The sequence below is a fragment of the Squalius cephalus genome, assembly GCF_949319135.1.
Source record: "Squalius cephalus genome assembly, chromosome: 4".
Lineage (NCBI taxonomy): Eukaryota > Metazoa > Chordata > Actinopteri > Cypriniformes > Leuciscidae > Squalius > Squalius cephalus.
The window spans coordinates 46819828-46837629 of NC_137125.1; the positions used below are offsets into that span (position 1 = coordinate 46819828).

At 36.4% G+C, this 17802-nt stretch overlaps 1 protein-coding gene across 1 annotated transcript; it reads left to right on the top strand.

Annotated features, from left to right (window-relative positions):
- Positions 1 to 1096: 1096 nt before the first annotated feature.
- LOC307157718 (scavenger receptor cysteine-rich type 1 protein M130-like) lies at positions 1097 to 8764 on the top strand (the record flags this gene model as incomplete). The annotated part of the gene is made up of 14 exons (XM_079869643.1): positions 1097 to 1307; positions 1903 to 2229; positions 2334 to 2648; positions 2818 to 3141; positions 3218 to 3535; positions 4330 to 4626; positions 5817 to 6131; positions 6226 to 6426; positions 6525 to 6608; positions 7109 to 7168; positions 7327 to 7383; positions 7508 to 7576; positions 7718 to 7780; positions 8712 to 8764. 14 exons carry the CDS (start codon positions 1097 to 1099, stop codon positions 8762 to 8764), a joined length of 2694 nt encoding a protein of 897 aa, XP_079725769.1.
- Between the last annotated feature and the right edge of the window lie 9038 nt (positions 8765 to 17802).

Consider the following 17802-nt stretch of genomic DNA (forward strand, 5'->3'; position numbering starts at 1 on the left):
AATCAACAAAAAAATCAATAAATATTTTAATCATTTTTTAAACGCTTGTAAGTCTGAACCAGAATATCAAGATATTTTATTATTTCCCATATGATGGTGAAAAGTAAAAAAGCTTCACCATGTTATATGTATAATAAATATTGGAGTATAACAAATAAAAATCCCTTCTAGATTATTTTATCCCTTGAGGTAGCCCTCGCACACAAAAAGGTTGGAGACCCCTGGTATATAGTAACTATATGTTTTATAATTACAAGTTTGTGTAATTTGGGATTTCTGTAGCCAGTGACATTTCATTATTTTGTATTTTATGGCATTGTACATTTTTTGTTTTTATTTGAAGGCTGAGGCTTCATTAATAAACACAACCCCAATTATCATCATTGGTTTTGAGATGTTACTTGCTGTGAATACCTTGTCTGATATATAGGTACCTATAGACTACAGTATTGTGGCATAGTATCAGGACATCCTGGCTAGTGTCTGTCCCACACGGCTAGAGGCAAATGGCCGGATGATGGGCCTATTTGGGAGAAAGTCCAGGGCTGTTTTTTATCCCCAGTCCGTCCCTGGTCCCGCTCATCAGCGCTCACACTTTATTGATATATATGGAGAAAATAAAAATGCTGCTGTGTGATTTGTCAGTGATTGTGTTTGATGATTTCCTCTGTTGTGTCTAATAAGGTAACAGTGAGTGTCATTGGCAGCTGTGAGAGTCTCTCTCTCTTTAGGGGACTGACAGGAGCCAGTTTCTTCAGTGTGTTTGAGGGAGCAGAGGAGAAACAGAGTCAAACAAACAGTGTGACGAGCAGAAGAAGATGGAGGGATTTCTGACACTCGTTTTACTCTCCTCTATAGTCACTATAACCACATCTGGTAAGTACAAAATAGAGAGTAATGAGGTGAAATTATACATGTTTAAATGAGCAGTTAATATTATATATATCTATATTATATATATTATACCTAAATATCTCTTTTTTAATGTACAGATTTCGAGACTGTTAGATTGGTTGGTAGTAACAGTCCCTGTGCTGGTAGAGTGGAGGTTCATCATGATGGTCAGTGGGGAACAGTGTGTCATTACAACTGGGATATGACTGATGCTGCAGTGGTGTGTAGAGAGCTGGGATGTGGAGAGGCTGTACAGGCTGTGGGTGGTGCTTACTTTGGACAAGGATCAGGACCAATCTGGATGTATGATGTGGCCTGTAGTGGATCAGAGTCAACACTGAAGAACTGTAGATCAAGAGGATGGGGTGTTCATTTCTGTGGTCATCATGAAGATGCTGGAGTCAGATGCTCAGGTGAGCGGCTCCATACACCACTCTGTTAATACATCACTGATCATGGTTAAACATGCACCAATACTCAACTTTCTGTATATCCTAATCATTTGTTAACAACATGTATTCATTACTTCAATGAGCTCACTGTTTCTGCTTAAATTAATACATTGTTTAAATGAATACATTATTAGCTAACTGTGTGATTTTATATGTACATTTCTGAAATACATAACTTGGACACAGTCACTTACCTCTGATAACAGATCACTCTAAATTGTAATGTGGACTCATGCATTTTCTGTAAAGCTGCTTTGAAACGATATTTTGTGAAAAGCGTTATACAAAAAAATGTTGAATGTTCATCCACAAATATTAAAACAACTTGGTGTAATTTGTATTCAGAATTTTTCATAAGCAATTTGTTGAATAATTAACATGTTATTGTCTAAACAATTCATATATAAAAAAAAAAAACTAAAAAATGTAAGTAAAGGACAGTGACTTGCTGTTGCTTTATGTCTGTATAAAAAAGATAGTGTCAGATGCCTCTTCAGGACATAACACATCCAATTAAAGTGTTCTTCTGTGCTGTGCACTCTCTCAATATAATCAGAAACCATAAACTATGGATGGTTTACAAGACTTGTTGATGGACCTCACCTGTGCTCTGGGAGGCTAGAGGTCCTTCGTGGGAACACCTGGCACACAGTGTGTGACGCTGCCTTTGACCAGCAGGATGCAGAGGTTGTGTGTAGAGAGCTGGACTGTGGGGCTCCTGTACAGGTGCTGGGAGAAGATGCTTTTGGCAAAGGAGACGCTCAGATGTGGACACAAGAGATTCAGTGCAGAGGAAATGAGACTCAGATATATTTCTGTCCAACATCATCTTCTCTCAAAAAAAACTGTAACCATGAGAATGACATTGGACTGTTATGTTCTGGTAATGAAGCAGTAGATTTCAACTTATTGAGATAATCGCAAAGAAGCTTTTTTAAACATTTAATTGAATATATTGTTTAAGTAAACTATTTGTTCTTTGTCCAGGTTACACTGACCTCAGACTGGTCAATGGTCCTGACTTCTGTTCTGGTCGAGTTGAGCGTCAGTACTTCAGTAAATGGGGCACAGTGTGTGATGCATGCTGGGATATGAGAGCTGCCAGTGTCCTCTGTAGACAGCTGAATTGTGGGATTGCTGTGTCTGTTGTGGGATCAGACTGGTTTGGAGAGGGAAGTGGTGAAATCTGGGCTGATGTGTTTGATTGTGACGGGAATGAAACAAAACTCTCAGAATGTTCCATCTCTTCATGGAGTCGAGCTGAATGTTCTCATAGACGAGATGTTGGAGTCGTCTGCTCTAGTGAGTCCATTTTACTGACTTCATTGATTTCATGCTCCTGAAAGACTTAATAGTAGGCCTATAAATGCAATGTTTCAGTTTTCTTTATGTTCATTTATTTTTTTATAAAATGTATTAATGTAAAGCATATTACCAAACTTGCAAATAAAACATGAGCTCTCCTCTCTAGATTCCTCTCTGGCTGTTCATGACGGTCTGGTGCGGTTGTCTGGAGAGAGACAGTGTGAGGGGGAGCTGGAAGTTTCCATCCATCAGGTCTGGAGGAGAGTTCTGCTGGACTCCTGGAGTCTCACTGAATCCTCTGTGGTCTGCAGACAGCTGGGCTGTGGCTCTGTGCTGAACTTCTCCGGCTCCTCTTCATCCAGTCCTGAACACAGTCATGAGTGTGTGACGGGCTTCCAGTGCTCTGGGAGTGAAGCTCATCTGGGGAACTGCAGCTCTCCACAAACTCTCAACTGCAGCTCCACACAACAGCTGTCAATCACCTGCCTTGGTGAGAACAACAACATCTGGGCAGATTCTTCAGTTGTTAGTGATCAATAATGTGTTTTTCTCTCTCTGAATATCAGGTCGCGGGTCCATCAGGCTGGTGGGTTCTGGGGGAGACTGTGCAGGGAGGCTGGAGGTTTTTCACAGTGGCTCATGGGGGACAGTGTGTGATGACTCCTGGGATATTAAAGATGCCCATGTGGTGTGCAGACAGCTGCAGTGTGGAGTGGCCCTCAGTAACCAGCAGGTACCAGCCTGGTTTGGTCCTGGTTCTGGACCCATATGGCTGGATGAGGTGGAGTGTGAGGGGAATGAGACGTCCCTGTGGAACTGCTCTTCTCCAGGCTGGGGGAAACATGACTGTCAACACAAGGAGGATGTAGGAGTCGTGTGCTCAGGTAAATTGTAAAGAATAATTTAAATAATAACATTTCAATAACCTATCAATGTGACCGATAATATCCAGTACACATAATGCACATCAACAGCAGTGTTGGGAACTGAGAATATGTTCTTATTCTGAAAATATATATAAAATATTAGAACCAATAACTGTTGTTTCACATGCACTTTTCTATGTGCTCTGACAGAGTTTTCTGAAGTACTATAGTTATCAGTACCACAACACAACATTACTTCATGAAATGCATAGCGCGACTAATGTTGTCTTAATGAATGACATTAATGAGTCGGTTCTCAGCACACAGCATAACTAGTGTAGTGATTCCTGAACAAATGGGTCAGTTTTGTTAAGTGAATCAAAAACATACAGTTTAGAGTAAACTTTGAGACTGAAATATAGTTACTGACTGGATGCTCATACAACAAAATGTAGCTATATATATATAGTGTGCATTTGGTCAGAAGCATTTTTTTACATATTTGTTTGTTTAAAATGGTTGAGTATTACATTATATCACCCCCCCCCCCCCCCCCAAAAAAAAAGACTGAAAACTTACTAAAAAGTCTGTGTAAACACCCTTTGCATGAATTGTTTTAAATATTTGAAATATATTTATTATTTAAATTGTCTCATCCTTTAGAAATGGATTTTGTTTTTCCAAATATTTATACCTTAAAAGCACTAAAAGAACCTTCAATTGATTTATTCGTCAAATTATTTAATGGTTTGCATCCCAAATGAACAGACTCACATGAAAGTTGACATTGATTCTCTTCCTTGTCTTTCTAGAGTTTAAAGAGATCAGGTTAACTGAGGGCTGTGAAGGGAATGTGGAGGTTTTCTACAATGGATCCTGGGGAAATATATGTTACAACAAGATGGACAGAGACACAGCGAGTCTGATCTGTCAAGAGCTGAACTGTGTAAGATCTGGCAGTGAACCCGATTATTCAGAGGGACTGAAGTCTCATAATTGGCTTGATAAACTTAAATGTCGACGTCATGATTCCACTCTATGGCAGTGTCCATCTTCACCCTGGGGACAGAATAACTGTGATAATGAAGTGGCTAAAATCACCTGCTCAAGTAAGATAATATTTAACTGATTTAAGATAGTTTGACATGATCATGTATGGTTAAATATTATTTATTATGTCTAATATTCTGATCAGTGATGTTTTGAAACTTTAAAATTTCAGTGGAGGAAAATTATGAGTCTCCTCATAGTACTCTGACATGTTCAAACTCTCCATCTCCTCACCAGAGAATGTGTTCAAGTAAGATTATCATAAGCTTATATTTCTTTTTTGTCTTATATATACAGTGCAATGCATAAGTGAATACACCCATGCTAAAGTTGACTAAAAAGAGGAATAAAAAATCATATTTTGGAAATTGAACTTAATGCCTTAATTTAAAAAATTAGGAAAAATCCAACCTTTAAGGACACTAAATTTCTTTGTGAATGAATAATGTATCGTAAATAAATAAATGTTCTTCCTTAAAATACATGGTGCGTAAGTGAGTACACCCCTATGTTAAATTCCCATAGAGGCAGGCAGATTTTTATTTTTAAGTATTTAAAAAAAAAAAAAAAATTAGGATACTATGCATCCTGATAAAGTTCCCTTGGCCTTTGGAATTAAAATAGCCCCACATCATCACATAGCCTTCACCATACCTAGAGATTGGCATGGGGTACTTTCCATAAGATCATCTCTCAATGCAAATCAAACTAGCTATTAGGCTAACTGAAATAAAACCATGCCAATCTCTAGGTATGGTGAAGGCTATGTGATGATGTGGGGCTATTTTAATTCCAAAGGCCAAGGGAACTTTATCAGGATGCATAGTATCCTAATTTTTTTTTTTTTTTTAAATACTTAAAAATAAAAATCTGCCTGCCTCTATGGGAATTTAACATAGGGGTGTACTCACTTACGCACCATGTATTTTAAGGAAGAACATTTATTTATTTACGATACATTATTCATTCACAAAGAAATTTAGTGTCCTTAAAGGTTGGATTTTTCCTAATTTTTTAAATTAAGGCATTAAGTTCAATTTCCAAAATATGATTTTTTATTCCTCTTTTTAGTCAACTTTAGTATGGGTGTCTAAACTTATGCATAGCACTGTATATATTTTTTGTACAGTAAATACATTTTTTTTCCACATTCAAAATTAATCACAGCTTTAAAGGCCTCCAGCTTTAGTGTGTTTTGTTGTAAATGTTGTCCTGAAGCTGGTCAGTGATGATGCTGTGTGTGATTTAGATCATGTTCCTCTCAGACTGAGTGGAGGTTTGGGCCGGTGCTCTGGGAGGCTGGAGGTGTATCATAACGCTGTGTGGGGTTCAGTCTGTGCTGATCTGTGGGACATCAGCGATGCTCAGGTGGTCTGCAGGCAGCTGGGTTGTGGAGCAGCACTGAGGGCTGATGGGAATTCAGTCTTTGGTGCTGGTGAAGGTGTTGTGTGGCTGAACAGAGTCGAGTGCAGAGGGAATGAGATTCACCTGTGGGACTGTCCTCTCTCCCTGAAGAACCACACTGACTGCTCCCACAAAGAGCACGCTGGACTCACCTGTGCAGGTCACAGCAAAACACTGAGCAATATTAGTCCTTTTCACATCATTGTAATGCTACTAACTGTGTATTTTTAATCTGTCTGTGTCTGTTTTGCCAGATTTGTCAGTGTCCACTACTCCTGCCACAACAACATCAGCTTCTCGTCCAGTTTCTCAGACAGTGCGCTCAACATCAGTCACTCCTCCACAAACTCCTCCAGTGTCTCTCTCTGTGCTTGTGGTTGTACTGGGAGTTTTGCTCTTACTGCTCTTAGTGCCACTGCTTATACTGATTCAGCAGAACAGAGTGATGAGGAGAGGTAGGAGAGATCCAGAGACTGTCATATTGTGTGTTATTCAGTGTGTGATCAGTCATGTGTTGTGAACTGACAGCAGGTTTGTCTGTCTACACTCACAGCTCTCTCTAAGAGGAGGCACAGGACGACGACTGAGGCCGTTTATGAGGAGATTCATCACAGACACAATCACTTCACTCAGAGAGGTGAGACATGAGCCATGAAACTTATTTAATATGATTATTAAGAGAGTCTGTCAGACACTTGATGTTCATCTATTATTAGTCCTGTTAAACCTCCGGCTTTAAACCAGAGAATTCCTCACAGAAAACCACAGAGCTGCAGGTGCATGTTTATGTGTGTGTGTGTGTGTGTGTGTGTTTCTTCCTGTATGTATTTTTAGTGGGTAATAAGGAGCAGTTCATGTTTGTATGTGTGTGTGTGTGTGTGTGTGTGTGTGTGTGTGTGTGTGTGTGTGTGTGTGTGTGTGTGTGTGTTTGTCTCTTCCTGTGTGTATTTCTGGAAGGCAGTGAGGAATGGGTTCATGTGAGGATATATGTGTGTTTGCTAATAGGCCTAACAAAAAACAAACAGAAAAAAAAACATGGGATTTCTGCCTCTAATGTTTTTTGATCCAATCGAAATGAGGACTCAGTCTGTTTGTGATGATGAACATGTTCCTGACTGTTTTTCTCTCTTTTAACAGGGAGTCTCATCTCTGAAGAACTGCATTCTGGGTATGAAGATGCTGATGAGCTTCTCTCAGGTTAGACAGCAGAAGTGCATATTCATTCCACTCAAAATACTTTTTCATTGAATTAAACCTAAATAAATAAACGTAATTAACAAATTCTAGACTAATGACACAATACATTTTAAACACTGCTGTTTATTTATATATTAACATTCTTTTCTCCATTTTAGCAAAAGATTTCAAGACTGTATATTATGATGATGTCACCAACAACAGTGGCCTGAAAGGTCAGTGACCTTTTTAATTGATCACATGATTTATTACCAGATGATTAATAACTTAATGGTCTCATGACCTGCAAAAAGGACATATTTTGGCTTTTGTATCCAAACATATTCTGTGTTGATGCAGAAGAGATGATGAAGGAAATCACACTGGGATACTATGATGATGTCATCAGTGATGGACTGAAACCAGATCGTGAGACAGGTGTCGTTCTGTTATTCTATAATAGAACATTAAAATACTTCAGTATATTAAAGTTATTTCTGTATATTAACTGATAAAAAAAAAAAAGTTTTGAATGTCATTAATGTTTGTGATGAATGTGTGATTTTGTAGAAGACACTCCTGAGAGCTATGATGACGTCATCACCAGTGGACAGAACTCTTATATCAAAAAAGGTGTTTATTTATTGATTTAAAAAAATATATATATTCCTTTAAAATAAACCTCATAACTGATAATATTTTAAAATGACTGTCTCAATGTTTTTTGGCTTATATTTAACTTTTTGGGCTTATATTTGCACGTTTAGTAAACACGCTAGAGAATTATGATGATGTCATCATTAATGGACAGAGCTTGCAAATAGGTGGGTTGAACAGAACTACATTTTATTATCAGCCTTACATGTTTACATGAGTATTAGACATGAGCTTTGTGTAATCAATACACTTAAAGGGAACAGTCCCAATTCAGAGGCTGCATCCTTTAAAGGCCCGAAGGTCAAAACGAGTGTTGTTAAATGGGACGGTCTACGGGGGATTGTTCTTGTCGCCTCAACTGTGACAGCGATGATGAGCGGCAGTAACGTTTGTACTGGACTTAGTTTTATTAAGTTATATTAAACTGTCCGAAACCAAAACAGGGTTCACAAACTGTCTAAATATGTTCACCATGGTCCATTTCTATATATAATAAAGAGTATAAACTACCGGTATATATAATCACATCTTAGTAAGATATGTCAACATCTGAACCGCTTTAAAGTTTTTTATTTTTACATTTGTATCGTTAGATTTTTGAGTAAGCTGAAACCCAATACTTGCATTTTTAAAGTGTAAAATTAAAGTTGTCTATAATATAATCCTGTCGTCACCGGAGCGCAATGAATTCTGGGATAGGCAAGGCCGCGGAGGATCCGTCTGTTGTATCCTTCATTTCACGGGAAACAAAGGCACATCTGGAGGCCGCATTTGAAGGAGGCTTTGAATTGGGACAGTTTTCGTCGCGCTACGGTGACGCAATCGGCCTTCATATGATGCAGCCTCTGAATCGGGACGCAGTTTAAGTGTTTTATATTCTGATGTTTTTTATGTCATTCTTGATCAGAGGGAGTTCAGGAGGACTATGATGATGTGATGAGTGTGAGTGAAGATTTTTAGAAACCTGTTAGGTAAGTTATTAAGTTATTGTTAGAATGTTTTCCAGATTCATAGACTTCATTTAAAATACTAATCTAATTACAACATGAATTAAGATTTTGTTTTTAATAACAGATTATGATGATGTGGAGGAGGAGTCAAAAAAAGAAGGAGGGCCATTCGACTCAATGACGGTTGAAGAAATTTGAAAACGTAAAAGTTTGAGTGTAATTGCTTTTATATATATTAAATCTCTTTGTGAGATTTTGTATTGTTTATTATGGCCTTGTTAATAGCAGTAAAACAAACAACAGTGCCTTTTCTGCTAAATTACCAAATAAACAAAAATGTGATGTAACAGCCTCACCTGTAACAGGTGGCAGCATGTACTTACATTTTTCTGATAATAATGATAATAATAATGAATATGATAATGCTGAAAAAGATCCATTTATTCTGGATGCATTGAGTAACTTTTACAATAACCCTGTTAATTAATTGATTTGTATTAAATATCTTATTAAATTATTTTATGTGGTGTGGTGTTTTTTAACCAATAAATAAATATGAATATCGCTTGTCTGCTTTGCATTTTACATTTAAATCCATTCTCAGGCTGTAGATGAATGTGAAATGTGAAGGTGAAGTATGGTAACCAATGCTCTCTCCCAGTGTCTTTTCTCTCCAAGTTAGTCCACACACATTAGCAGTAATGAACACACACACTGCAAACTGTGGACACACACACTCGGGGCAGTGGGCAGTCATTTTTCTGTGGCGCCTGGGGAGTGATTGGTGTTTAGGTGTTTTGCTCAAGGGCACATCACTCGTCAAATCTCGGTAGGCTATTGAGAATCAAACCCGCAACCTTTGGGTTACCAGTCTGACTCTCTAACCATTAGGCAGCGACTGCCAAACAAAGTGAAAGTGACATGTGAAGGCAAAGTATGGGAACCCATAGACTCAGAGCCGGAATTTGACACACACATTTGTTTGTTTGTGTGTTTGTTATATAGGACTATGTGTAAGTCAACAATCTGTAACATGTTTAAAATGCGTATTTCTTCTCTATAAACCATATGAATCACTTTGTAATAACTCTATATTATTAGTTAATAATGCAACAGAACATTAGAACCCCAGTGCAGCTCATTTCATCAAACTACAGACCGAAAAATGCGCAGTACCTTTGTGTGAGGCCTATATCACAGTAATTTCATACACAAGTGTTGCAGTCAATAATGAAACCATGGTAATATAATTCTACTTTTTGGTGCTTTTAGTATTCTTTTTTTTGGGGGGGGGTTGAAAATTGTCCTTACCTGCAGTACCGAGTCATTCAAAGCTGCACATGCAGATTTTGAACTTAATAAAGAGCTGCTTGATTGCTGACAAACGATGTGGATTGTGGATGTCGAACGTTGTAGACTTCGTTTCAGTTAATTGTTGTACGGACACATTTCACTGAGCGCTGAGTTTGTTCTCTGTGTTATAAACTATATCCAATGATTCAGTGCGCAAGTTTGAATCATTCAATTCTGTTGTGCTAACCCGTTTGAACAATTCAGTGAGAAGAACCGACTCAACATATTCATTTGTGGATCACTAGTTGTGATTCTAAACAGCAGACTGAAAATATGACATAATTCCTGAAATATTGTTAGGGTAAATGTTAGTCTGGTCAGTGGTCAGTATTCTGCAGTCAAAGGTTTGTAAACTTGAGTAAAATTGTACTGGCACAGACTACAGCTGGGGCTCCTGTACCAGTTAACGAGTCCGCCAATGTAAATATACACCATAAGTTTATTTTATTTATTTATTTATTTATTTGTATTGCATTTTAATAAGACCAAAACATAATTTACATACAGGAGTAGAACATAACAAACATGTCAGAGGTAAACAAAACATAGTCACCATAAGTCTGTCATCTATCATAACCCTATGGATGTACCAGTTCTGTAAAATTAGCAAGGGGGACTTCTGACAGATTTGAAATAGGTAGAGGGATCAGACAAGGGTGTCCGATCTCCCCATTTTTGTTTTTGTTAGCAACGCAAATAATGGCCCTTCACATTAAAAAAGGACATTTTCAAGGAATTACAGCATTAGGGAAAACATTTAAGTTGTGTCAGTTTGCAGATGACACTGCTTTATTTTTGAAAGATAGGAATGAATCATTAAAGCAATGAAATGCATAAAATAATTTTCAGATGTATCAGGGTTAGGAATGAATATGAATAAATCTGTTCTGTTTCCTCTTAAAGAATGTACAATGTAGTTTAACTAATTTCTGTTATATTTCAATTGCAAATAACATATCTGGGAGTTGTTATATGTAAAGATGAAAATCTGCTTAAACTTAAATCTTCTTAAACTTAAATCCAATTATTAACAAAACTAGTAAGAGGTTTAATGTGTGTTACAAAGGGATCTGTCAATTCAGGGGCGGTACTTTTAACAAAAAATGAAGGAATCTCCAGATCAGTCTGTGTGTCATCATTGGATATTCCCCCTAAAGTTACCAAACAATTGGATAAAATGCTTTTTGATTTTATATGGAAAAACAAGCCACATTATTTGAGAAAAGAAATTTTATGCAATCCCAAAGATCATGGTTGTTTAGAGGTTTTGAGTTATGATGCTTTGAACAATGTATTTAAAATAAATTGGCTTATTCAGTATTTAAAAAAATAAAGACAGTATTTGGAATTCCTCTCCTAACTATCTATTTAAACGATTGGGCGACCTCTCATTTTTATTGAAGTGTAATTATTCAATTGAAAAAAAATACCATTTAAGCTTGCAAAATTTCATAAACAAGCTCTCATGGCATGGACACTGGCCTACAAACATAACTTTTCACCTATAGGAGATATTATATTTGGAACAACAAAGACATCCTTTACAAAAATAAATCTCTCTTTTTTGATTACTGGTTTGAAAACAATATTATATTAGTTAGTCAGCTTTTGAATAATGATGGACATTTATTAACATATAGAGAATTTTTGGATAAATTTAAAATACCAGTTTGACCTAAAGACTTTGCAGTTGTAATGGATGCAATTCCCAGGAAATATTGATCCTTCTTAGAAATGCATCACAGGAGGAAGATCTCAATGTTACAGATATCATGGGTAAAATATTTCTTGGTAATACAAATATTTTACAAAATAAAGTCTCAAATAACTACATTAGGAATATACTTAATAATATTGTTTACCCTCCAGCTCGTTTTTTCTGGTCATCTGTTTTTGGAGATGTAAATTGGCGTAATGCTTGGTGAACAGTAGATCAATTCTACATTAATAACAAAGTAAAATAAGTATCTTTTAAAATAATGCATAGAATATATCCAGTAAAACATGTGCTGGAACGGTTTCAATTAGATATTGATTACTCCTGCAATTTTTGTAAAGGTGAAAAGGAAACAATATTTCATTTATTTTTCCATTGCACACATTTTGGATTGATGTGGAGCGTTTAATTAAGAAAAAAATGAACATTGATTTACAGCTGAGTGGATTTGACATAATGATACACTTCAATGATAATGGGCTTGAGAAAGATACTTCATACAATTGTTAACATTATTGGGGTTTCATATTCATAAAATGAAATGGTCTGACTCTAAACCTAACTTTTCTTGCTTTAAAAATGATTTTAAGCTTTATTGTTCTGTTTTGTGTAATTGCACAAGTAAAAAGGCAATTAGAGCTTATAGCATTGTAAGCAGGTGATGTTGTATAAAGTAGCCCCTTTTTCTGTTGTTTGTAATACTTTTTTTCTTGTCCTCTGGCACTGTTCTTATTTTATTTTACTTTATTTACTTTGTATTTGTTTTACTTTGAATGATTATGTCTCATTGTATTGTTCTGGTTCATGGCATTAAAAAAAAAGAAGAAAAAGTCTGTCATCTCATAGTAATTTTACTGCCACCCATGGGAATAGATCGGTATTGCAGTATTAAACACAGAAGTGCAACTGCAAACTTGGTCGAGTATTCCAATATGATGAACTGGGCAAAGGCATATGTATACTTGATTGTCTTTTTAAAATCATTATTAATTTTTAACAAAATACTCTTTTCCTTAGGCTACACTCTTTTGTGAAATAACATTTACAGTACTGTGCATCTGAAGATATATGACAAGCATTGCTTACTTCTGGATATATTATAGTTAAAATGAATCTTTAAAACAGCACATTTGATTTCTGTTTGTATCCAACTAATATTTCTAAACATGGACTCAAAGTGAGAAACATGAAGCAGTTCAGGGTATCTGCACATTTTTGATCAACAAATTTAATGACTTTTAAGACCTTTTTAAGACCTTCAAGAATAAAAATTAAGACCATTACCATGGAAAATATATATATAAAAATGACACTCTAGGGTGTTCAGGTTAACAAAGCACATTTGTATTTGAGCAACAGTGCAAATAGTCTTAATAGCCTTTGGTGGTCCAATTCATGCTTTCGTCAAACATGACAACGAAGCTGCCTTGATTCACACTTGACAGAAGTCCCCTTTTTATGTACTGAACAAGTCCAAATCGAGTAAGAGAAGAGGTTTTGTCCCTGCCACAACTAAATGTTTTTGCACATTCCTCAGGGAACATTGCCCTGAAGTGCTCATGTCTTCGTTGGATGTATAGGAGTGATGTCGGCTAACCGTGTGCAAAACCCACAGCATTTCAGCCTTCAGTGTATTAGTTGGGGAGAATGTAAAATGGTGCCCCAAAGACACCAACGCGGCTGTAATGTTAGCCTCAGGGCCGTAGCCTAGCCATCATTTCAAAAGTGAGGGGGACAGAATAACTACCAATTCTTTTTTCAGACTTGTTGACAGGTTTTTCCTTAATTGGCTTAAAATGCTATTTATTTTTAAAGCAATACAACAGAAAGAAAGAAATGCAGATGTTCAGTATACCGTATACTTTATAGGCTATAAAAAAAGTATACTTATACTTTATATACTTATGGTAAAATCCTGATCATGTATTTTACTAGTTAATAAAGCTAACTAAGCTAATAAAAAGAAAATTTTGTACATTTTAAAGATAAATTCATTAATCTGGTGCACTTTGAGTCACTCGAATCCACTGTTAAAAATAAATAATCCACCGGCCAACCGCCCAAACCTAACGTTATATTCTCTGATTTAGATATCTGCATCTGATCATTGCATTACAATTATTCAAATGATCAGTGTTAAGCATGATAATATGGTAAAATCACACTGAATTAAGCTGATTTAAAAATAACATTTACTTAAAATAAAGTTGTTATTTTGGCAAAATTACATTTCCTTAATAGCCTAGCAGAGTCTTACTAAAACTTTCCAATTGCAAACCTTTTAAAACTACTTCAAACTTTCTAGTTAGGCTTTTTCAAGAGAACTTAGTTTGTAGACAACAAACAAGCAGACAGTGGACAAGCAGATAGTGGCTGTTAATGCATGAAAATACAAATTCAGCATTAACAATCACCATGTTTATTCTAATTTGAAGGGCTTCGATAATATATCTGTGAAAATAAAAGATATTATGAATAAAAACAGTTAGTGAATATTTTAAATTTACAACAAAACTTAATTATTCAACAAGAGAAATAGGCTGAGTTATCCGCATTGTGCAACACAATTCGAATACCACATGAATTATAGATGACAACTTACTTGTAGTGCTTGACTTTTTCGTGAATAAGGAGTGAAGAGTTTTTTTGCCGTTTTGAACTCATTGCGACCTCTATGAAAATTATTCGGCGCGGCCGCGTAGTTGCGTGCATTTGGGCGTGATGCACGAGTGACTGATTACCATGGAAACGTGAAAGTCATATGTAGACAGACTATCCTTGACTCTTTGGATTAAAAATCTCGATGTAGGCAAACAGCTGAATGGGGACAGTTGTTGCCTGACTGTCGCGCTTGTGCTTCCCCCCTTTCATATGCGCGTCAAGGGCTTTGCAGCCCACCGCACTTCGTATACCGTCGTTTTTTTGTAACCAGCCACTATATTTCTCATCATCGAGCCAGTTATCATTAAATTTGCACTTCCCTATCTTAACTCGCGTCTGCCACTACACTTCTTCGTCTATTTCTATGACAGGCCTACGGAAAACACGTACTGCCCCCTAAATGGTGTGTGATGCCTGTGCAATAGGCATACGCTACTTTTTACTGTCTTTAGACAGGGACATGCGCTGGTGAAATGGAAAATACCGGTAGTTTCTCCCGACAAAAGGAGAAACTCCGCCAGATGAAATTTAATGCCGCCCAGATGAAATTTAATGCCACTCTTCAAAAATTAGTGAAATTTAATACATTTTAAGACCTTAAAAAACGTATATTTTATTTAAGACGTTTTAAGACTTTTTAAGGATCCGCGGGGACCCTGCAGTTAGTTATCAGTGTTTGTATTTGTATATCTGCAAATGCTGTGCTTTGATGCTGTAAATAAACTGGAATGTTTCCTGAAATCAGTTTCCTGTATGTGTGACTGTCACCCCTCTATCTTGCATGTTTCTCCCCAGTTAAGTGTCTCTATAAGGTGGAGGAGGAGTCCTGTTCATCTGTGCTGACGTGCTTTTAATAAATATGGTGAGAATCATAAATACGTCTCCTGATTTGTCAGTGAATCTGTTTGATGATTTCCTCTCTTCTGTCTAATAACACTGTAAAAAATTCACCCGTAAATTTACAGTAAAATACTGGCAGCTGTGGTTCCAGCCCTTTACCGTAATTTTACGGTTTCAACAATGCTGTTATTTTACAGTAAAATACTGGCAGCTGGTTCCAGCTCTTTACCGTAATTTTACGGTTTCAACAATGCTGTAATTTTACAGTAAAATACTGGCAGCTGTGGTTCCAGCCCTTTACCGTAATTTTACGGTTTCAACAATGCTGTAATTTCACAGTAAAGTACTGGCAGCTGTGGTTCCAGCCATTTACCGTAATTCTACAGTTTTTAATTTTATGGCTGTGCTTCACAAAGTACTGGCAGTAATGGTTCCAGCTATAATTCTATAGTATAAAAAGTTAGAATATAATTACTGTTTTCTATTTACTCTATTGTCCGATATCTATTAACATCCCTATATTTACTCAATGGAAAAAATGAAGAAAATATAGATTATGGTACAGTATTGTTTGCCATTTATTTAAAACAGCTAACAAGTTTTAACAATACATTAAAAAGTCACAGAAAATACATTGTAAAATTCAATGTGAGGAACCAGTAGGCAAACAAAGAAACCTTACATTCAACATGTCACATCAGCATCCAGGCAAGAGAGGAATTCTGAGTCTGAGAGGAAAATATTGAGAACCAATGGATGAAAAATCCTTGATAGAGGCAAAAAACTGCCAAAACATCTCAAACCTGCTTTTGAAAGATCTGGTCTGAGAGGAAGTCCGGATCTGAGAGGACAAGAGATCCAATGGGTGAAAAAACGTAGGAAGAGGCAAAAAACAGCCAACACGTCCCACATCAGCTTTTGACACATCTGGTCTGAGAGGAAATCCCGATCTGAGAGGACAAGAGAACCAATTGGTGAAAAAACGTAAGAAGAGGCAAAAAAAAAACTGCCAAAACGTCCCACATCAGCTTTTGACACATCTGGTCTGAGAGGAAATCCAGATCTGAGAGGAAAGAAAATCAAGAAAATCTTAGTGGTAAAATAAATCACATGACAAAAACTAGTGATGACATATTCTACGAACACTTTTAAAAGAGACATAAAATGATCATGTTATTGTACATAACTAATCTTAGAGATTATCTATACTTTACTAAACACATCTCATTAAACATTCACAGTGCTGCAGTAAGTGAACTTCTTGTTACTTAATGACCCACAAATGGTTGTTGTTTTTTTTGGTTTTTTTTTTGTAATAGTTGTTCATGATTCGCTTGTTTGTTCTGACAAGTTAAACTGTCCACTGATGTTCGGAATAAAATCATCCCCCTGGCACCCTATATAATAGTGGAGTCCTCTAACTAATGAGTAGTTCTCATTGTGAAAAGATAGGTGTTAAAACCATGCAGTCACTATTGTAAAGGGTTTAATTGTTCAGAATGTGCTGGAAAACCAAAGACTGTGCAAGACATGGTGGATTTTTCTGAAGAACATTGGGCAGTTTAACTGCTCAGATCAAACAAGGTACTCATGAACAACCATCACGAAACAAAAACAACATTTGTGGTTCATAGAGGTAACAATGTAGTCACTTACAAAATGTACATTTTTATTACACTGCACTGAGAGTGGCTAATGGGATGTTTAGTAAAGTCATGAAAGATTATAATTGTTTGTGTAGCTAACTTAAACACTTTGTTTGTCTATACATGTGACTGATGAACAAATTTTATGACAAATTAATGCAGAAAATCATCCAATTCCAAAGGATTCAGATATTTTCTTACCACTGAATATGAATGCAGTTAAGAGGTGTTGATTCTTTTAGGAAGCTGCACAAATGTGAGTGTCAGTGGGCATTTAAGTTTAGTTACCTAGACGAAGTTCCATTTGAAATCGAAGAGGTTCTTCGGGAGAGAAGCAACTTTGGGATTGACAGTGGCAGACTTCTTGCTGACAAGTTTTCCAGTCTTCTTTGAAACCACCTTGCCTCTGCAGGTCTTCGAACCTCTTTCAGGGTTTATCCCAATGAATCGTCTAAGGGTAATAAAAAAAACACACCCCCACACACACATTAAAAAAGAAAACTTACTAATTTAAATATTGGATTAAATATAAATAAGCTGTAATGCAACTAATTTGTCTCTTAACTTGAAAAGAGACAAAAAAAAAATTGCAACCAGGCAGAGCACAACTAAAAGTTATATTGGAAACATGTCTGAATTCGCATGTGCCTTATAAATGCACATGGTGCTGCATGCTTGTGCACAAAGTTTGCAAGTATACATGGCGTGAAACTCACCAAGGATTAGGGTTGTGTACTGTCTCAGTAAAACATTTACATAAAGTGAATGATTCCTAGAAAAAAAGAAGAAATAATTATTATTTCGTCATCTTAAACCAAGCAAAGAAATGAT